The 21,611-nt window shown below is 46.6% G+C and overlaps 1 protein-coding gene across 1 annotated transcript; it reads left to right on the forward strand.

Moving 5' to 3' along the window:
* The first annotated feature begins 6,334 nt into the window (after positions 1 to 6,334).
* On the forward strand, positions 6,335 to 21,141 carry ETV4 (ETS variant transcription factor 4). Its single transcript, XM_041463060.1, has 12 exons — positions 6,335 to 6,540; positions 6,619 to 6,715; positions 6,836 to 6,883; positions 11,204 to 11,257; positions 11,719 to 11,833; positions 12,080 to 12,226; positions 13,068 to 13,300; positions 15,192 to 15,266; positions 15,363 to 15,431; positions 15,798 to 15,970; positions 17,656 to 17,757; positions 19,324 to 21,141. Exons 1-12 carry the CDS (start codon positions 6,496 to 6,498, stop codon positions 19,537 to 19,539), a joined length of 1,374 nt encoding a protein of 457 aa, XP_041318994.1. The 5' UTR covers positions 6,335 to 6,495; the 3' UTR covers positions 19,540 to 21,141.
* Positions 21,142 to 21,611: the final 470 nt, after the last annotated feature.

The following is a 21,611-nucleotide window of genomic DNA, read 5'->3' on the forward strand; positions in this document are numbered from 1 at the left end:
ATCACTGGGTTGGAAGAGACCTTCAAGACCATCGAGTCCAACCCAGCCCCAGCACCTCAATAAACCCTGGCACCCAGTGCCAATCCAGCCTTGGTTAAACGCCTCCAGGGATGGTGACTGCACCACCTCCTTGGGCAGCCATTCCAGAACTTTATCACCTTTCTGTGAAAAACTTCTTCCTGATATCCAACCTAAATTTCCCTTGGTGCAGCTTGAGACTCTTCTACAAGTGAAGTTTCCCTCTCCTGCCTTGATTGCTTGCACCTTCCTTACCCTCTTACTCCCTCAGTTGCTTTTTCCATTCCAGTGCCCCAGGAAAGCTGCATGGTGAAATGTTTCTGACAAAATCCCATTTGCTGTGGGTGGCACTTCTCATTTCTCTGGGTTTACCTCTGCTTGTCCCTGTAGTCCCACAAAGCCCCAGCTGGAGCAGCACATCCCAGCCAGCATTGTGCAGACAGCTGGAGCTGGGAGATCACCACTTCCAAAGCAAAACTGGTGCCTTGTGCAGGCTGGCCTAGAACAAGCTAAACCTGAGGCATCAAAATAAGCAGAGTGTTTTAAAGAAGGATTTTTTTTTAAGTGAAAAATTACCTGACTGACATTGGAGAGTCCTCCCTTCGCTCTCTGGGCTTTTGATGCTTCCCACTGCTGTTTTCCTACATGAAGGATTGGTGGGTGGTGTCTCTTAGAAACACAAATTGGTGATCAAGGCAAGCATTTCTTCATATCCCTTACAAACAGGTACAGCTCCCTCCTGGCTCCTGAGTAATGCAGAATCCATGCTCCAAGTTGTTTTCTCAGCATTGTGTTCCTCCAGCTGGGATCCTCTTCCAGCCTTTTCCCTGATCCAAAACGCTGCAGAGTGATGGCACCTTTCACTGCCTTTGTTTTAAGGGGTAACAGATAGAATTTAGGGAGCAATTGCTGTGATTTCTGCCATTAGAGCAGAAAGTGCCAAACTATCGTAAGAAAACAATTACTGTGATTGCAATTACTACAACCTCCATTGGAACAGAATTTAACCCAATTTAACTTTCCCCTTTGTGGTGCACCCTGCAGGCTCTGATTCATTGTGTGCTTCCAGTGAAGTCCACAAACTACCTTGCCCCTCTGCAGGTGGGAAACTGAGGCACAGAAGTTGCCAGCTCACCCAGATCCTGGATTTTTGCTGCTCAGTGCCTGCCCCATCTCCTGTGTCAGCCCCAGAGAGCTGCACTCCTGGTCTCATCTGCCCTCTCTGTGACCAGCTGAGTTTTTGGATTTGTTTCTGAGTTTCGTGGTGGTGCAGGGAAGTGAAAGTGGTAGTATGAGTTATTTACTTATGGTTTGAATTTTGTGGTTTATTTCCAAGCTGTTCTATGAGGGCACTGGGACAGGAGATTTTCACTAACCACAGAACTTTACTCATGAGACTTGCTGTGTTTTCTACTCCAGGTGATTTTCTCCAGTGCAGGTATCCCCAGGAAGTGTCTGGGTAGGTTCCTTGGACCTTTGTGGCTGTCTGAGACACAACACAGACTCCAGGGAGAACAATTTTGTGAATAAAACAGTCCTTTTAAGCATTCATGACAGCCACTTTTTATAATGTTCTGAACGAGAGAAGACATTTCAGGCACTCTGTCTACAGGAAGGAAGCAATTATTTTATTAGCACTTTGAGAAATTAAATTATGTGAATTATGGCAGAATAAGTTTAGCAAAATGCTATAATGTAAGAAAACAATTAAAAAGAGTTATATAAGGTTGGGTGGCTTCTTTATTCTGATAAAGTGTGCAGTTAATTGATTGTCACATGGCTGTAATGTACCAGGAGAACTGTGAGAGCAAATAGAGAGGTCTTTGCTCAGGAGAGGTGTTGGAACGCTGGAAAGTGAGAATTTTAAACTTTCTGTGCTGTCAGGCTCTGACCCCCAAGAGAACACTGCATTTGGCCTGAGGCTGTGGAGAAGTTTTCCAAAATTGAATGATAAAACTGAGATTATGAGTGTGAAGTTTGAATAGAAGTGTGTAATATCACATAGTAAAAAACTTAGAATTTGAAGTTTTAAAATATAAATAATATAATATATATAAATTTTAAAATGTATTTTAAAACATATTTTAAAATATAAATATAATATATATAAAACAAAATAGAAGATTTAAAACAGAAACTAATCCTTCTTCTTCACCTTCTTCTTCATAAGTAGTCCTGTATAATTAGATTTAAATATCCACATAACAGAGCACAAGCAGTTAGTTAAGTTAAAACTAAAAATCATTTAAGTGTCATTTCTTAATTAAACAAAATGAATTAAATTCAAATTAATTACGATGGGGAAACCTCCAAACTGTGGAAAGGTTCCTGGGGGATGAGCAGCAAAATGAGTGCCCAGAGTGCTGCTGCAGCAGAGAAATCCCAGGGCTGGGCAGCACCAGCTCTGCCAGGGCAGTCATTGTCCCTCTCAGCACTTGTCAGGCCATGCCTGGAATTCAGTTTTGATCCCTGCTATACAAAAATAAAGATGTAGACAGGTTGGAAAGGGTCCAGAGAAGGGCCACAAAGATGATGCAAAGCCTGGAAAGCTGCCACGTGAGGAAAGGTTGGGAATGTTTTAAGCCTTGAGGGGAAAAAAAGGCTTAGGGGAGAGTTTCTGGCTGTGTTGCAGTGCTTGGAGAACAGCTCCAGCTCCAGAATGCTCAGGGATGGGCAGGAGGAAGGGATTGCAGAGCAGCCTGCACAGTCCCCAGTTAAAATTCACATTTTCTGCTCCTGCCCAGCCCCCCTCTGCAGTCTGGTGGTTAATACCAAGCTTCACTCTTTCAGCAGCCTTGTTGATTTGGAAAATCCTCATCAGGATTCTGGCTAAGTCAGACTGGATGGGAAGCCACACAAATTTCAAAGGCAGAGCCTTTACTGACAACTGCACAGGATCCAAATTCCATGGCCTGAGCAAGGTGAACAGGAGGCTGCTGCAGGGACACACAATGTCACAATGTCACCAAAAGCTATCCAGCAAAAACCCAAATACTGAGAATTGCCTGACTCAGGACCAATGAACTTTGAACCAATTAATTTCTCTGGGTTTCCACTGTGTAGTATCTGAAAAATCCAATGAAATTCACGTGTCGCGGGAGGATTTTCTCTGCACAGCCCAGGTAATGTGTGGATTAAATTATTTCTGTGGCACATCCTGGCCAGAATAAAGCCATGCCTTGATTCTCTAACACTAAAAATGTTGTTGAATTTTTTTTTTTTGGCTTCCCCACAGTCTGGTGAGAGCAAGGGCTTGACCCTCTCTCAGACTTTTCACATCTAACTGCATCCTCTGTGGTGTGTGCTGCTGGGAAGCAGCAGGAACACAGACTAGGTGTTTTCCCTGGTGAAACCAGTGAGGAATCTGCTGCCTTTTGGCTCCTTTTTCTCCTCTGGAGGTCAGGATTGAAGGCACTCAAGATGATGGTACATGTTCAGGCTCAAATGTTGATTATTTCTTGTCCATGTTACAGTCCCACAGCAGTGAGTTCTGCAGTACTTCACTAACAAGGCACAAAATGGCCAACTCTCTCTTGCTACAAGGTCTTTTAAAGCTAAACTATCCAATTAAGAAATGACACCTGCATTGTTTTCTCCTTTAACCCAATAACTGACCCCTCAAAGCCTGCAGTGTGGACTGTTCTGTCCAATTACAAAATACCACCCAAACCCATGGAGAAGGAGAAGGAAAAGGAGCAGAAGGAGGAGGAGAAGGAGGAAAAAGGACGAGAAAGGGAAGAGGAAGAAGAAGAAGAAGAAAAAGGGGAAGAGGAAGGAGAAGGAGAAAGAAGAAGGAGAAAAAAGAAAAAGGAGAAGGAGAAGGAGAAGAAGAAGGAGAAGGAGAAGGAGAAGGAGAAGGAGAATCAGCCCTAAAACCTCCATCTTGCTCTATATATATTACTATGTTCTAAAACTCCAAACTCTAAGTTTCCCACCCTGTGATATCACACACCTCTATTCAAACTCCACACCCACAATCCCTGTTCTATCACTCAATTCTGGAAGCTTCTCCACAGCCTCAGGTCAATGCAGTGTTCTCCTGGGGGTCAGAGTCTGTCAGCACAGAAAGTCTCAAGCTCTCAGCACCCAGAACTCCAGCAGGGATCTGCACACACAATTCCCAGCCCCTCTTTGCACTCTGCCAGCAGCTGGGCTGAGCTGGAGCTGCTCAGCTGAGCTGGAACTGCTCACAGTGCTTGGCAGGAGTTCCCAGTGCTGGGATTTCTGTGTTCCTCAGGCATTGCATCACCTCCCAGGCGAGGCTGGCTGGGAACAATGGGCAGCCCTGGCCTCAGCTCCTCGCTCAGCTATTCCTGTCCAAGGAGCAGCAGGGTACTGAAGAGCAGCTGGGCTGATTTCATGCCTGATCTTAAGAAACCTGAGCTCTTCATCCAGCTGTTTATTATTATTTTTATAGAACTGCAGGTCTCTTCATGCTCCATTCTACAGCACAGAGAGGTTTTTTCCAACTTCCAGTGTGTCACTTTCTAAGAGGTTTGTAATTGGATCCTGTCTGTGTCAGCATCTCTGTCTGAGAGCTTTGCTGCTGTGGGCTGCAGGGGATGCATCTGAAACCCAGGCCTGGGTTTTCTGAAATAAATGGAAACAGCTAAATCTTAGGGATGGTCACAGGAGGAGGAGGCGGATTAGGCACAAAATTCACTTGGTGACCAAGAAAAATAAATTACAAGTCCAGGGAAGAAACACCTCAGGCAGTGTGGGTTACAATGGTGGAATAAATCTGCTGCTAATGCTTTATAAGAATCAGCTCTCTGGTTTATGTATCACTTCTGAACTCTTCATACACTCCACACCTCAAGAAAAAAAAAAATAGAAGGCAATGAATCACCCTGAACATTAATTGCTCACATTTGATTAGCCAGCCTTTGAAAACAAATGTGACACAGAAATAAAAAAAGCCATTGATAGCATTGACAAAACATCTCTGTCAGAGAAAAAAAAAGTTTAAAAACCCCAACAAATTTTTTAAAATGGCATAACTGCCTGGTGAGTACAAATGGCAGTGGATTTGGGGCTGTGGAGCTCCTGGCAGCTCACACTCGTGGTTCTGTCCCCCAGGTGTGTCAGGGCTGTGCCAGTCAGGCTCTCTGACAGTGGGGAGTTGTAGCCTATTGGGAGAAATATCAAAATACACATTGATTAGAGAATTAAACTTCACAAACACCCTTTCACAGCCAGCAGGGCAGTACAGCAAACTGGGAGGGGTGAGAATGCAGAAAACATTAAAAATATAAAGTTCCATTTAGCCTTGTGGATAACTTTCCCTTTTCTTCTTCTCTTGCATACCTATTTCTCTTCCAGGACATAACATTCCATGAATGATTATCTTATTATCACCAGATCCTGCATGCCACTAATATTGTTTTGGAGAATAAAGAGGATTAATAAATGTTAAATGGTATCTTGGAATTTTAAAGGAGAAATTTGGGGGAAAAATAACTGGATGTATGCACATGGCCCAGGAGACAGCATGTAGAAAAGCAAATCCACTTTTTTTAGTGGGCAAATCCCAAAATTAGAGTGTTTTTTTTCATGTTCTTGTCCCTTAGTATTTGTGTGAGTAAAATTGATTTTGACAGGCAGTTAGTTCCGTTATTTTCACTCCAGTTGGGTGGGTGAGATTTCTTCCAACTCTTGCCGAAACTTGCTGACAACAGAACTGAATGTTTGTGAAGAGGGTCTGAAAATTACTTCAGAGGGTTTGAAAACGACCTCGAAGAGGGTTTGAAAACGACCTGGAAGAATGCTTGAAAATTACCTCAGAGAGGGTTTGAAAATGACCTCGAAGAGGGTTTGAAAATGACCTCGGAGAGGGTTTGAAAGCGAGCGCGGTGTCCTGAGGAGGGGCAGGGCCGTGCCACGCCGGGTGGGACACACGGACACGGCGGGGCCCGCCTGGAGCCGCTCATGAATGAACTCCGGCAGAATTTTATTTTTTTATGAATGGGCGCTCGGCTGTGAATGAACAGCGCAGCTCTGCCACGCGATTGGTCCGCCAGGGTGGAAGCCACGCCCCACCCATCAATGGGTGACGGCCGAGGCGAGCGCTGATTGGCGGGCGTGCCCCGGCTCGCGGCTTCATTCACAAATTCGATCAAACAAAGGAGTGGGCGAGCCGGGCCGTGAGCGAGGGGCCAATGGGCGGCCGGGCCCGGGCCCTCGGCGGCCTCGGAGCGGGCTCGGGGCGGCTCCGCCGCGGGCTCCGCGTGGGCCGGGGCCGCCGGTGCTGAGAGCCGGCTCCGGACGGGACCCGACCCGAGCGGGGCTCCTGTCCCGGGGCTCGTCCCGGCCGGGGCTGGCGGGCTCGCTCCCGCCTCGCGTTCCAAGTTTCGGCAGCTGCTCCGTCTCTCCCGGGTCGCGGTGCTGCCGCTGCTGCGGATCCCGGCCGCTGGCGGCCACCCCGGCCCGGTTCGGCCCGGTTCCCCTCGGCCGGTACCCGCCAGATGCCCGAGGAGGATGAAGGGGTACCCGGACCAGCAGGTGCCGTTCACTTTCCCGCAGGTGAGTGGCGGCTCCGGGGGGAGCTCCGGGCCGGCCCCGCTCCGCCCGGGGCTCCGCTCTGAGCCGCTCCTCCCGCAGCAGCCCCCGGGCCCGGCGCTGCCCGCGGGCCGAGCCGTGCTGGGCGCTGGCAGGACTACCGGAGAGCCGCCCGTGCCGCCGGAGCAGGACTCGGAAGGTGAGGGGGACCCGGGGGTGGCCGGGCAGGGACCGGGAGCGGGAGCGGGAACGGGGCCGGCGCCTCCCCCGCTCCGCGCCCGGAGCATCCCGCAAGCAGCAGCGGCTCCTCTCCCCGCAGAGCTCTTCCAGGACCTGCGGCAGCTCCAGGAGACCTGGCTGACTGAAGGTAGGCTCTTCCCTTCTTCTTAAACTTCTGGAATGGTCTGGGGAGGTGGTGGAGCCACCATCCCTGGAGGTGTTTAACCAAGGCTGGATTGGCACTGGGTGCCAGGGTTTATTGAGGTGCTGGGGCTGGGTTGGACTCGATGGTCTTGGAGATCTCTTCCAGCCTGGGAATTCTGTTCTGTTCTTTGTGCTCACACCATTCCCACAAGGTCATTTCCTCTCACCAGTGACACCAGGACAAGAGGACACAGCCTCCAGCTGTGCCAGGGGCAGTTTAGGCTGGCCATCAGGAAAGAATCCTTCCCAGAAAGAGGGACTGGGCATGGAATGTGCTGCCAGGGAGGTGGGCACAGCCCTGGAGGTGTTTAACCAAGGCTGGATTGGCACTGGCTGCCAGGGTTTATTGAGGTGCTGGGGCTGGGTTGGACTCCATGATCTTGAAGGTCTCTTCCAACCCAGTGATTCTGTGATTTCCCCAGCTCTGCTCGGTTTTGAGTTGGTTTTGGGGTTTGTCCCGCTGGGTTTGCCTGGCTCCAAACAAAAGTGTTTTTTTTCCAGACTTGCCAGCCCCTGGCTGGTGCAAGGGAAGCCGCTGAATGGCACCATTGTGCCGGGCATTTGCTCATGAATGGGGCTTGGCTCCTGGCCCGCTTTCCTGGGTACAATTTTCCCTCCAGGCTGCTCGTAACTGGTTCGATTTTATGCTAATTTGCCACTTATCTTTGTAGGTTGCCAGAACGTTGATATTTTCTTAAACAACAAAGTAGTCTTTTAATTTGGGGAACAAAACGCTTCTATTCTTTTCTTTTTTTTTTCTTTTTCTATTTTTTAAATGTAATACTCCGTGGGGACCTTCCTGGAATTTACATACTTTTCAGTTTGGTGTCTTAATTGTTTTGACTTTGAAGTTCAAGGAAAACTTCGAATGCCAGGGAGTCACATTAATTCCAAGTGAAACTAATTCTAAACATGGTGATTTTGCTCCAATTCCAGATGATTCATTTTCAGAAAATTCAAAACACATCCTCGAGTACAGATTCTTGATAAATACAGAAGTACTTATTGTATCTGGTACTTAAAAATATTTAACAATAATGATGTAAAAATATGCATGGCATTTTTAGCAGGGTTATTTCCTCTCATTTTACCACAAGTGAGAGACAATCTTTTCAAACAATTCTTTTTCTAAGCCTTCAAAAATGTATTTGCCGACTAAGTAGGATTATTAAAGAGAAAAATCAGAAGTTTTCTGTTCATTCCAGAGTGAACTGAGATGAGTTGATCAGGCAGTGCTCAGGAGTGTGAGGATGCAGCAGGAATCACCTGGAGGCTGTTTCAATATTGAAATATCAACGTAACTTTTATCAGAAAAGGAAAATAGGTATTAATTGCTGGTCATGTAATTGACCTGAGCTTGATTTCTTTTAAATCTTACAAGAACTCCAGCTGCCAATAAGTTTGCCTCAAAAGGGAATTTTGGGAGAGTTTCAATTTTGGATTTTCCCATGTCTGATAATTTTTTAGCTCACCAGTTGAAGAATTTCCATTATTTCCATATTATTATTTCCATATATTTCCATATATTTGCCAGTAGCAGAGGGTTTGTAGGATGAGTTTGGAAGTCACTCACAGCACTGGAGGTGCTCTGCATCCAGCCAGGATTAATAAATGACAATGCAAACCTCACTGCATGTTTTTGGAACATTTCAAATTTAAAATTCCTTTTAATTATCACTTTGCATAGCTCCTAGCATCTAATCAGAGTCCAAGGGAAATCCCTGAGAAATTCAGGATGAGTTTTAATAATGTATTTTATTATTTTGGCCTGCATATCAGGGAACTGGTTTCTCCCATTATTTTTCCCATCTCCAGACTTGTAACAAGAAAAAATACCCTCTGAAGCAAACTATTGCTTTTTTCTGTTCACCAGGATGTCAAAATATTTTCCTGAATGGTGAAAATATTTTTTGTTAATGTCCTGTGTGTCAACATTTGTTCATGAGATGAAAGCATCAGAGCACTGAAGAGTACTTCCCTAAACAAAGCAGGAGAAAAAGAGAAAATAGTAAATATGTTATTTATTCTTCTCCTTTATGACATGTAGGGGTTTTTTTAAATTGTAATTTATTTACAATTTTTGGTGTTACTTTTTAAATAAAAGTGAAGAAAACCTAGGAAGGAAGCAAAATAGAAATAAGGCATCAGCCAAAAATGTTAATGAATTTAACCCATATCAATCTGTATAAATGTGTTTATGTGTGTCACTGTATGTATTGGTGTGATTTCAGTCATAGGTGTATCTCTGTTATCTTTTAAAAATATTTTTAGTAATGTTAATTAACACTTGGTTTCTCATTTTGAGAGTCAAAGAATTATTCTGCAGGAAAAAAAAAAAAGACAAAAAAATCACATGTTGAAAATAACATGACTCTTAAAAAAAAAAAAATACATGCTGAAAAATCCTGGGTCTGGTTAGTAAAAATCCATTTTTCCTCTGCACTGTTTTTACCAGGATCTGCTGCACTTGGGGTGAACCTGGCAGTTGGTAACTGGATGGAATTAACTTCAAGCCAAATTATTTATAGAAGTGCATCAGCATTCAGAGAAACAAACAAAAACCAAATTTCCTTGGAGAAGAGCGGCACAGGCAGGTCCTGTGAAGGAGCACATTCACATCTCGGTCAGAAAACTGAGGTTCCAGTGCTGCAGCTCTGGGAGGTTGTGGGGAAATGGGGGGGTCAGGGCTGCAGGGTGAGTGCCTGGAACAGGAGCAGAGCTGGGTTTAGATAACCTCATAAATTATCTCATAAAATTATCCCAATGATGTCTCGTTAATTATCCCAGTTCTTCCAAGTACAGCTGTGGGTTTGGGGAGAACAAGAAAATACCTGCTTTGCAACCTTATGAAGTAGGTAGTGAATATAAAAATTCACAGAATTCCAGAATCACTGGGTTGGAAGAGACCTTCAAGATCATGGAGTCCAACCCAGCCCAGCACCTCAATAAACCCTGGCAGCCAGTGCCAATCCAGCCTTGGTTAAACACCTCCAGGGCTGTGCCCACCTCCCTGGCAGCACATTCCATGCCCAGTCCCTCTTTCTGGGAAGGATTCTTTCCTGATGGCCAGCCTAAACTGCCCCTGGCACAGCTGGAGGTGTGTCCTCTTGTCCTGGTGTCACTGGTGAGAGGAAATGACCTTGTGGGAATGGTGTGAGCACAAAGAACAGAACAGAATCCCCAGGCTGGAAGAGATCTCCAAGGTCATCGAGTCCAACCCAGCCCCAGCACCTCAATAAACCCTGGCACCCAGTGCCAATCCAGGCTTGGTTAAACACCTCCAGGGATGGTGACTCCACCACCTCCCCAGGCAGAACACTCCAGAATTTTATCACCTTTCTGTAAAAATCTTCTTCCTAATATCCAACCTAAATTTCCCTTGGTGCAGCTTGAGAGTGAAATTGAAACTCTCTTTTGGCAAATTCTCTTTAGGGTTCTAGCCTGGAATCTGTGGTCAGGCACCACTGCCAGCATCCAGCCTTGCCCCTCATTTCCCATCTGCTCTGTGGCTTTCAGTATTTCATTCTCTTGTGACATCACCTGTGATGCCATGGAGAGCCTCAAGGCTGACAAGTCCCAACTCTGCTCATGATCCCCAGAATTTCTTCTATTCCCACGTTGCTTTTCAAAGATAATTCAGATAATGGGGGAAAAACATCTAGAAAATTCAAATTCCCCATCTTTTATTGCTTACATTTGCAGTTTGTTGTCATGCAGGTTATTGGAAGGAACAGCAATTGCAGAGTGAAGGGTTTGGCCAGTTCCATTCTTATTCACCACCTAGCACAGTGTTACTCCCTCAGGTTTTTTTTGGCTGACTGAGGTTAGTGGGCTTCCATCCTTTATGTCCCTCAATTTTGACTACATCACCTCTGTTTTAGAGCACAGGGAGTGCAATCTGTCATCCACTCTGCAATAACAAAAACTGCAGATTTGTCTGTTAGCAGCAGCAGCATTTCTGTCAGCAGCAGTGGCAGAGTTTATGAAATAACAACAATCTGCTGCAAGCTCTCCCTTCCCTGCAGTAAAAGGGATGTAAAAGTAATTGTTAGAAGTTATAAAATATGGGTAAGGCTTCTCCCAGGACTCACAAGTATTCATTAATCCCAAAGGGAAACTCTCCTTACTCACTAAAATCATCCCAGCAGAAAGCTCAGGCCTTTCCTGCAGAGATTTATTTCTGCCTTAGTGTTAATTATGCTAACCAAGTGCCAAAGCTAACTCCTCCCTGCCTCCTTTTCTCCCTCCCTCTCTCTCCTGACAGCTCAGGTTCCAGACAATGATGAGCAATTTGTGCCTGACTTCCATTCAGAAAACTGTAAGTACCACGGGGATGCTCACACCCCCTGGGGGAAGGGCAAATCCAAATTCTGCAGCCTTTTCTCCCCTGCCCCAGGCAATTTTCCCCATGTAAACTGAAATTAAACACTTTTACTGGTTGCTCTTGTTTCCCTCCTTTCTCAGAGCTTGGTCTCTGAGCCATACATTTGATTTTTTTCTCTTTTTGACCTAGAGCTGAGGAAAGGAATGGTCCCAGTTTCACTCTGGGTGAATCAGTGAGTCAGGTGTAATGTGAGAGCCTGTTCCAGCTGTCAGGGGCTGGAAAGAATTGACTGCTCCTAACACATCCAGCTTCTTGAAAATCCCATGGAGTTCAGGGTAGATTTCATTCAGCAGAGATTTCATTCAGCAGAGATTCAGACCCCTGCATTTGGAAATGCCTGATGATCATAGCTCCCCACAAAAGTGTCGGTTTGATCTTTCCTTTCTCTCCTGCAGTGGCTTTTCACAGTCCTCCTGCTAAGATCAAAAAGGAGCCCCAGAGCCCCTCGGAGCTGTCCTGCAGCCACGAGCAGCCCCTCCAGCACAAGAGCGAGCAGTGCCTTTATGCCAGGTATGGCTCACACAGAGGGGCAGCAGCTGCTCTGAAATCCAGAGCTCTGCATTGTCCGTGTCTTGGTTTGAAAAGCCAGGTGTGTGCTAAGGAAGGCAGGAGCCTCCCCTGAAATGGAAAATGTAAAACCCCCTCACCACACACCCCCAGCTAAACCTTTCCAGCCTAAGACAGAGGTGTTCCAGGTGCTGCCACAAGTCCTTCCTGGAGAACTGAAGTGCTGCAATGTCTGTTTGGCTCTTCCAGTGCCTATGACCAGCCCAGAGAGTCCCCCAGCCCCGGAGTCCTGATCCAGCCCCCACTGCAGCAGTTCCCCAGACAGGACAGGAGCTTCCTGAGCCCTGCAGGGCCACCCCACCCCACATCCAGCTGTGGGTTCCTCAGTGAGAGCAGGTGAGTAACCTCACCTGAGGAGGGGACAGCCACTGGCAAGGATTGCCCTCCTGGGTGGTGGAAGAGGAAGGGCTGCAGCATCTCGGTGGAAGTGCTCTGTTTCCAGCCTCCTGTGGGACCCAGCTCTGCTGCCTGGGGTGTGAAACCCACACCCTTAACCCTGCCAGATCCTGGCAGTGCTGGGCTGTGGGGCAGCTGCCCTTGGGAACATCCTTCCCTGGGATGTCATCCTTCCCTGTGGCAGCCACAGTGAGCTCCTGCAGCTCCAGGAATGGGCTGAGGAGGTTTCTGTCCCTCATCCAACCCCATGCCAGGGCTGGAACCAGGGGGCCCAGGAAGCAGAAACCAGAGCTGATCCCATGGGGTTCTCTACAGGCTCAGGGGTGTCCTTGTGTGAGGACAAGGGAAGAGATGAATCTGACTCCGTAATTCTTAGAAAGCTGATTTATTATATTATGATATTAAGTTATATTAAAAATGCTGTACTAAAGCTATATTAAAAAGAATAGAGAAAGGAAAGCATCAGAAGGCTGGAAAGGAATGAATAATAAAAACCTGTGACTGCTCAGAGCCTCAAGACAGCTGGAGCATGATTGGTCATCAAGTAAAAACAACTCACATGGACCAATCAAAGATGCACCTGTTGGTAAACAACCTCCAGACCACATTCCACAGCCATCAGATAGTTATTTTTCACATTTATTTTCTGAGGCTTCTCAGGAGAAAAATCCTGGCAAAAGGATTTCCATAAAACATCACAGTGACACAGGAGAATCCCCCATTGTTTCTGGGGCTGCACAGTCTCAAGAAAGCAGCAGTCTCACGTGCTCTCCCTTCTTAGCTCTGCCTATCAGCCACCTCTGGAGATGTGCCATTCCTTCCCAGCCTCCCAGGAAGACCCTGCTGCCTACCAGTGCCAGCTGCCCAAGCCCTGCCTCCAGTACCCTCAGCAGGGCTTCAAGCAGGAGCAGCACGAGCCCCAGCACGAGCCAGCAGCCCGGGCAGGCAGCAGGCAGCAGTACCCAGCAGCTGTGCTGGTCAAGCAGGAGCAGCTGGATTACCTGTATGACCCAGGTAGGCAGAAGTGACCCTTCCTGGGTGCATGGACATCCTCAGTGGGGTGAGCAGCTCCTTGGTGAGCGTGCAGCTGGATGAACTGCTGCTCTCTGAGCAGCAAATATCAGGTTTAAGAAAGGCTGTTTGTGTGTAAGTTTGAAACCTCAGCTATGCAGTGAGTCAAATCATCCACAGCCTTCATTTCCCTGGATGCTTCACTCTCAAGAGTGAAGCAGAGCTCCGGAGCAGCACTGCTCACTGTCAGTAGCATCTTCTCTCTGGGTAGCTGGCAGCTAAAACAGTTCTGATGTTCACTGCATCCAAAATAAGGCTGGGACACTCACCTTGCTCTGAGAAAGACTTTGTGGTGCAGAGCTGAAAGCTTGAGCAAGACAGGAGGTAGAAGGTGATGTTAAATCCACCCAAAGCAGATAAAAGCATCCCCACCCCAAGGGAGTAAGTAGCCAATATGACACTTAAAATTCATATTCATTCATATTCATTTCCCACACACCAGTAGGAATGAGGAAAAGGCTGTTCCCAGTTTCACAGGGAGTTTTTGGTTTTGGGGGTATTTGTGAGCTGAAGGTTGCAGAGAGTAAGTGAGGTCAGCTTTGAATATGAAAACAGCAAACAGCCACAGAAGGGAAGGAATCAAATATGTTAGAACTTGTACAGAAAATCTGTCTCGGACCCTTGCAGCAGAAGCCCCTCTGAGCACTGGGAAAGGGGCTCTGGGTGGGCTCAGCTCAGTGCCAGGGTGCTCTTGGTGGATCTGCTGCTTCCCATGGAAACAAGGCTCAGAGAACAGAGGTGTCAGGGCATGACAAGAGAAAAAAGTCAGTGATGCCAAAAATAGCTCTCTAGATGCCAGATATCTCCACCAGGTGATCCTCTTACTTTTCCACAAGGGATAAATCTTATTTTTCTGGCAGGTCTGTCCAAAAACTCACTGTCCTGAGATCACAATGCCCTCTTCCAGAGGGAATGATACTCCTGGCTTCCTGGTATTTTAATGGACATCTTGAATGGTTTCCTTTAGCAGAAGTAAACATAAAAATAAAAAGCTCTTATGAGGGGATCACTGTGGTGATATTGGTATTACAATTTCACTGGGTCCTTCTGTTCAGAAAATGTGCAAGCCCAGAAGATGGGAATGTGCTTTTTGTGGGAGTAGTTTATGATTGTAATAACACCCAGGCTGTCAGCTCAGAGTTCTCTTTCCTCAGCATCAGCAAAATATCTGCTGGCAGCCATGGCCAGACAGGTGTGAGAGGGAAATGTAACACAAACCTTTGCAGAGCTCCCAGCTACAGCTTCTGCTTCAGCTGTGTGCAGTAAATAAATTTGGTGCACAGAGAGCACTATACACTACACAGAGAATCAGGAAAAGATTTCCTGCTTTTTTTAACAAAGGCTGGTTTTTCTTTTATATGTTCTAAACTGTTTGTGAGAATGCCCCCTCATATGTGAAGAAGCCAGGGAGATTTGAGACATCTGAAATGTCATTTGTGAGACTCTGTAGAAGCATTCAGATGCTACAGCTCTCCATTTACATCCTCACAGTGCCCCTGGAAAAATGTAATGCCTTCTTACCTGGGAAAGCAGCAGCAAAGTGTGTAGTTATCTTAAACTGAGAGGTTCAAATTGATTTTGAATATTGATTTATACATGATTTTGTACAAAAGTGATGTGGAAGTGATTGGCTGGCTATCCTGGCTACTCTGAAGGATGGTGCCACAAAATCTTACTGCTCTAATCCATGGCTGGAAGGATAATGCACATGAAGCTGTAGTTACAGTCTGACACTCACCCTTTAGCAGGGCTCCAAGAGGACCTTGGTTAGACAGCTGCACTCACCTATCCACCTGTGCTTTTTAAACAAATGAGTTTGTTAATTGTTCTGTAGATGTTCCTGACTGTCCTTCCATGTACATAAATGCTGAGAGTTACCCAAGCCTTTCAAACACAGAAGATCCATTAGGTAAGAGGTGCAGGGACTGTCTTTTCTCCCTGCACAGAACCACCCTCTGCTCCCACCCTGCCTGGCTCTGACTGCTGATGTTGCTTTTTCTTTCAGGCTGCAGCTATGACAAGCAGATGAGGTCCTTTACTGATGATGTCTGTGTTGTTCCAGAGAAATTTGAAGGTTGGAGAAAGAATGGCTTGGAGTTTTGGTGTAAGATAGGGTTGTTCATCACCTCAGCCAGCCCCTTGGCTAGGGCCTACATAGCTCATTACTGTGTTCTGGCAGGTGTGTTGGTACCCAGCTTTTTGGTGTCCCATTTTTTGAGCTTTCTTAGCAGCAACCAGGCCTTCCAGCATAAGCAGCTTAATTGTGACTTATGTCAGAGCTGCTCTTGGAAGAGTTGCTCGTGAATTTGCCACTGGTTTATGTGAACTGAAATATTCCAGGTAAACATTTTGAAACTGTGAAATGTGCTGCTTTTTTTTTTTTTTTCCCCAGTTGTTTTTGCACTGTTCTCCTTAGAGATGTCTTGTTTGTCCTTCTCAGCAGGAGACATCAAGCAGGAAGGTGGAGGGTACCGGGAAGGACCCCCCTACCAGAGACGGGGCTCGCTCCAGCTCTGGCAGTTCCTCGTGGCTCTCTTGGACAATCCCACCAATTCCCACTTCATTGCCTGGACTGGGAGAGGAATGGAGTTCAAGCTCATTGAGCCAGAGGAGGTGAAACCATTGGGGTTCTCTACAGGCTCAGGGGAATCACCCTTTGTTTCTGGGGCTGCAAATTCCCAAGTGACTTTTCCTCTGCCCTCAGACCCTACAGCAAGTCAAGGTTCTTAGAAGAGGTCAAAACACTTGAGTGACACAAATACAGGTTAAGAAAGGCTGCTTGTGTGTAAGTTTAGAAGCTCAGCTATGCAGTGTGTCAAATTATCCTTCATTTCCCTGGATACTTCACTCTCAAGCTTGCAGTGGCCTGTGCTGTTTTGTCATGCTCCATATTGAGGCTGGCGTTGAGGTTTGGAGCTCTGAGCCCTACTGATCACAGAAGTTTTCATAAGATATGTCCTAGTCTGTCTTTATTTCAAATTTGCTTCCACTGAAGTGTAATTTCAAATGCTGCCATGTTCCAAAAAATCCAGTGATACTTGACAGTATCTGGGGGGAGTGTCCATAACATCTGTTCATCTCTTGTTCCAATTAGAGCTGCATTTAGCACTGTTCTTGCTACAAATCAAAATTTATGGGCACTTTCAGTGCAGATGAGTTGTCTTGGCAGGTTGACATCAGCTTAAAACAGACTTCTGAGTCTCATGGATAAAGCTGAAAATCATGTAGGAGTAGAAAGGCACAGGTCTCTCCAGTGTGCTCCCTCATGCTTGGTCTCCTGATAAACATGGAACCTTGAAAATTAAGTGTAACATAGGAAAAAGCAGCCCTTTAGCATCCTCAAACTTTCAGAGTGCTGGAGAGTGAGGAGCAGAGGTGACAGCAAATGAGCTCTGTAGTGGCCAGAATTTCTCTGTGATACAGAGTTCTTGAGTTCTCCTCATGTTTAAAAGCTGCTAAATTATTGATAAATCTATTATTGAAATGTTTGTATGTGTTATGGTACCATCAGTTAAAGGAGAACCACCTGGATGATGTTATTTTCTCTTGGGCTGGTGTCTTGGTTTGAAAAGCCAGGTGTCTGCTAAGGAAGGCAGGAGCCTCCCTTGAAATAGAAAATGCAAACCTCCACCCTCTGAATTATTATAATTTTTAAATTAAGGGGCTCTCAGGCAAAGATATGGGAATAGGAATGACAGTTCTTTAATAGGAAAATTTAAAAACACGAATGCAATAGTGCAAAAAAAGAAAACAAACGACGGGCAGAGTCAGTTTAGGAGCTGAGCCCTGGGTGTCAGGGTGGTGGCACAGTCCCATCCCATGGGGGCTCAGCCCTCCTGCAGTGCCAGCTGTGCTTCTGCTGGAGCAGGGATCCTGCACAAGGCTGGAGTTTTCCTCTGGAGCTCCAGGGCTGCTGGAGATGGGCCTGCTCTTCCTCTGGGAATGCAGTGAAAAAAGGCTGTCTTTGGTGTTCCAAACCTCAGATTGTATCCAGGTAGGAATGCTTGGCTCCTCCCCTGGGTGGAGCATCTCCCAATAAAATGATGGAATTTGATCAGCCATGCAGGGACAGTCACTGGCCCATTAACAGAAGATAATTAATAATTAATGGCCCATGAACAGCAGAGGTCTCCTGGAGGGAGGATTGGCTGTGGGAGAGATAAAGAAAACTGCCCAACAAACAGCAGATACCTGCCCCACCTCTGACAGATGGCAACAGAATACACCCCCAGCTGAACCTTTCAAGCTGAGCCAGCTGGGCTCCCTGCCATTGCCACTTTGGTGCTGTCTTTTTGCAGGTGGCCAGGCTGTGGGGGATCCAGAAGAACCGTCCAGCCATGAACTACGACAAGCTGAGCCGGTCTCTGCGCTACTATTATGAGAAAGGCATCATGCAGAAGGTCAGTTTGCAAAGCAGGAGGAAACTTTGTGCTTTAAGTGATGCTTCTCTTGTTTGAGACAAGAAGCCCTAGACAAAATGTCCTTGAGATAGCTGTGGGAAATAGTAAACGTAAGAAGATTTTTAGAAAGCTGGGAAAGCTTTCCAAAAATGCTAGAAACAGAAAGAGCAGAAAACTCGGAGCTAGCTGCAGCTGCAAAGTCAGAAAGTAGAAAAAGTTACTATGGTACAACAAGCAAGAATATTAAACAATAGCTTGAGTTTTAGGCTTGGCTAAGATACACCTTAAGGCTGCAGGAAAATATGCTTAGGAAGATAGTAGAAGTTTTTAAGTTGAATAATGGTATATTGTGTATTGTTAATAGAAAGCAGAGCAGCAAGCACTGTGTGAAGCAGGTGTACATGTGCTTTTAGTGATTGGCTAGAATAATTAATTGTCTGTAAGATTTAGCAATATGCTCTTGGCTAGAAAGTTTTTTAAATGTTCTGTAACAAAGAAGTTTTTGGCTGCTGCTGGCTGTACGTGAGCTTTGCCATCTTCCTGTTGTCTCAGCCATGTAATGAGGCTGATGATGCAAATAAAGCTCAAGGAACATCCCCCAACAGTCCTGTCCTGTTCACGAAAACAACCTCCAAACACATTAGCCAGGCATCCCAGACTTGCTTTCCCCAAAATTTCTCTTTGCTGTAGTTCAGTGGAGAAGCTGTGAAGGAGATGAATGTAAGCAAAGCATCAGAAATAAAACAAAGAGGGAATTAGGGTTTCTTTCTTTTTTCTGTATATTACTACAGCTTCAAGGAGATACAATCAGTCCTTCCTCTGGTGAGGGAAAGGCTGCCTGGAACTTGGTCCTGTGTGGTAGGGATGGTGTGTGGCACACCCAGGGCCCTGGAGAGATAACTGGGAGTGTGACTGAGTACAGACTGTTCAGGGACTGCTGCTGTTATCAGAGAGTGTCAGCTGGCAGCATCCCAGCTCCCAGGAGTGATATATTTTCTCCTCGAGCCAGGTCTTATAAGCTCTCAGAAAAAACATATCACATCTGAGATAGCTCAGCTACTTCAAATGGCATAAAATCAGCAGAATGGCTTCTGTGGTAGTGTTGGAAACAGAAAAGTTTTAATAAAAGGCAAAATAACAAAGCTCTTTACAGAGAAAGTCTGAGCTAGGGGCAAGAGGCTCTTGCTCCTGCTAAAACACCCCACAAAAGTGATTAGTTCCTTTTGTTATCTTATTTTTCTAGTGAATTGCTTAGGCAGGACCTTTTGGCCTCTGTCCAGTTGGGAATCCTTAGGTCTGAAGTGAAGTCCCCAAGATCCTATGGGGTGTCTTTTTATCAAATTGAGGAGAGAAACTTGTGGGCTTTTTTCCTTTTTAAGGAAACAAAGGATAATTTGGTCACTCCATCAACATGGGACACAGGAGCTGTTCCAGGGGAGGTCAGAGCAGCAAGAGGAGACCACAAGGCGAATTTTACAGCTCTGACCCATCTCAGGGCAGGCAGAATGTCTTTGCAAGCCTTCCCTGGGCCTGCAGCTCTCACCTGGGCTCCTCTCATCCCTGCAGGTGGCTGGGGAGCGCTACGTGTACAAGTTTGTGTGTGAGCCTGAGGCTCTGTTCTCCATGGCCTTCCCCGAGCAGGCGCGGCCGGCGCTGAAGGCGGAGCTGGAGCTCAGCGAGGAGGACACGCTGCCCCTGTCCCACCTGGGTGACAACTGCTCCTACCTGCCAGACCTTGGCAGCTTCCCTGCACAGCTCTACAGCAAAGGCTACACCTACTAGCACTGCTGGGAGTGCAGAGATGGATGGTTGGTGCTCAGCGTTCGTTCAGGGCAGCACCGAGCTCTGCAGCCCTGCTTTGGTCAGGACAAGTGTTCAGGTGCACGAGTGGAAAATCACCTGGCAGCAGACAGGGCTCTGGTGTGCTTGTGATAAAGTTTCTCAGCTGTGCAGAGATCTCAGGTGATTGGTGCCTCCAGATGTATCAAACCTGTCACAATCCCCTCATTGCACAGGGAGGGGATGCTGTCCCACCAGGGCTTTTTTCATTCAGAAAAATGAGGAAAATGATGAGAATGCTACAATGCTGCTGCTGACTCTGCTCCTCCTGTACATGTCCTGAACCTCTGCATGACCTGCTTTCAGCTCTGACCAGAGAAACTCACTCTGAAAGGCCACTTAAGCCTTCTTCCCAGGATGGCTGCAGGACAATGGTCACAGAGCTTGTGCCTTCTTTGAGGAATACTCGTTGTCTTGTACATGCATGCTCCTGCCTTATCACCTCCTTGCTCATGCCAGGAGTTTCTGGTATTCTGAGCAGAGTAGGTGGAGGCCTTGGCCAGGATTAGAGCAGTCCTGCAGTCCATGGCCCAAAAGCATTTAGGGGAACCACAGGGGAGCTTGATTGCAATGGTTTGGGGCACAGCTCAAAGCCAATGCCTCGTTCAGGCAGAGGGATTGTGGGAAGCAGCAAGGCCTGGGACACAGCTCAGTGTAGTGGTGTGGCTTTTCCAAACTGGAAAACTTCTTCAACAAACATTCTCAGGATATCTGAAGAGCTGCCAGGCTCTGGAGTGTGCCCATCCTGGGCTTGGCTAGAGAATTGTCTGAGGCAAGAGAAGAAGCTGGTGGAGATGTGATTACAAAATGCTATACAAAGTAACCTAAACCATACATAGATCTTAATATAGGAATTCAGACTTAAACTCCACAGATATTTGCATGTTTGAGGGGAATTCAGATGTGTTGAAAAGGCAGCTCTCTCTGCAGTCTAATGCAGCACATGCAGCTTAACTGAACTGGCAGGTTTTCCACAACAGTAAATGTTCATAACGGGTACCACATCCTGATTAAGAGGTGTTTAATTTTTTAATTAGTTGCTCCACCACGTTCCCAGTTAGAAAGGGAGCAGTACAGTGTACCCATTCAGCAAAAGTCTGTTTCCACTGCTTCAGATTGATGTTTCAGCTGCTGAATACAGAGCATTGCCAATCCTGCCAGCATGGTAGCCTGTAGAAAAAATTCTGTATATTGACTGAAAGCCTGATTTCCCTGGATGACTGTCCCCTGCATGGCTAATGCCAACCCTCCCAGCCTCATCCCTGAGTGCAAGAGCCATGGAAGGCAGCATTCCCTGCCTGAGGAGAGGCCAGACACTCAGAGCAGCCTGCTCTGCTGATGCCTTTGCAGGCCCTGTGCAGACTTGGTGCTCTGACAGTTCCTGACCCTCCTGCCTTGCCCTGCACCTCCCTGGCCAGCACAGTTCCCGTGCTGTCCCAGAAATGAGGGTGAAGGGGAACCCTTCCTTTGGTATTAGCTGCCTTTACTATTTATGAGTGTAAAAATACTATCATTAATAAATTGGTCTGTCTTTGGCCAGTGCAACCTCACTGAGTGCTCCTCCTTTACCTTCTGAGCTTGCTTTACACCTCCCCTTGGCACCAGCTCACAGCTTTGATACCTCCATCTGCAGCATTCCCAAGGATTTGACATTTATCCAGTATCCTTTGGGCCACCCCTCTGCCCTTCCCTCCAGAACAGGAATTCAGGGAGTGAGTTCACACATTTCTGTGCAATTTTAGCTGCATGTTTCATTCAGATTTCTCAAGTCAGGGCAACAGATAAACAGCCACAGAGCAGCTCCAGGAATCAGCAAGGTAAGGTTCTCCTCTTGAGGGGCAGTGACCTCCAAAGCTCAGAGATTCCTAATAACCAGATCAGAGAGTTGGGAGTCAATAAATCCACTCAGCATTTCCAGTTCAGCAAGTGAGAGGCAGCTGGGATGGGAGTAATAGACAAGAGTCCTAAAGTTCTCCTATTGCTCCTGAAAATGACCAGCAGCTTCCAGGAGGGAG

The sequence above is a fragment of the Pyrgilauda ruficollis genome, unplaced genomic scaffold, assembly GCF_017590135.1.
Source record: "Pyrgilauda ruficollis isolate IOZ18807 unplaced genomic scaffold, ASM1759013v1 scaffold161, whole genome shotgun sequence".
Classification (NCBI taxonomy): Eukaryota; Metazoa; Chordata; class Aves; order Passeriformes; family Passeridae; genus Pyrgilauda; species Pyrgilauda ruficollis.

Excerpts from the sequence above, each read along its gene's own strand:
- ETV4 (XM_041463060.1), top strand. The coding sequence starts at position 6,496 with ATGAAGGGGTACCCGGACCAGCAGGTGCCGTTCACTTTCCCGCAG. Across the intron at positions 12,227-13,067 it reads GGGTTCCTCAGTGAGAGCAG|CTCTGCCTATCAGCCACCTC; the intron begins GTGAGTAACCTC and ends CTCCCTTCTTAG. Across the intron at positions 15,432-15,797 it reads TGTTCCAGAGAAATTTGAAG|CAGGAGACATCAAGCAGGAA; the intron begins GTTGGAGAAAGA and ends TGTCCTTCTCAG.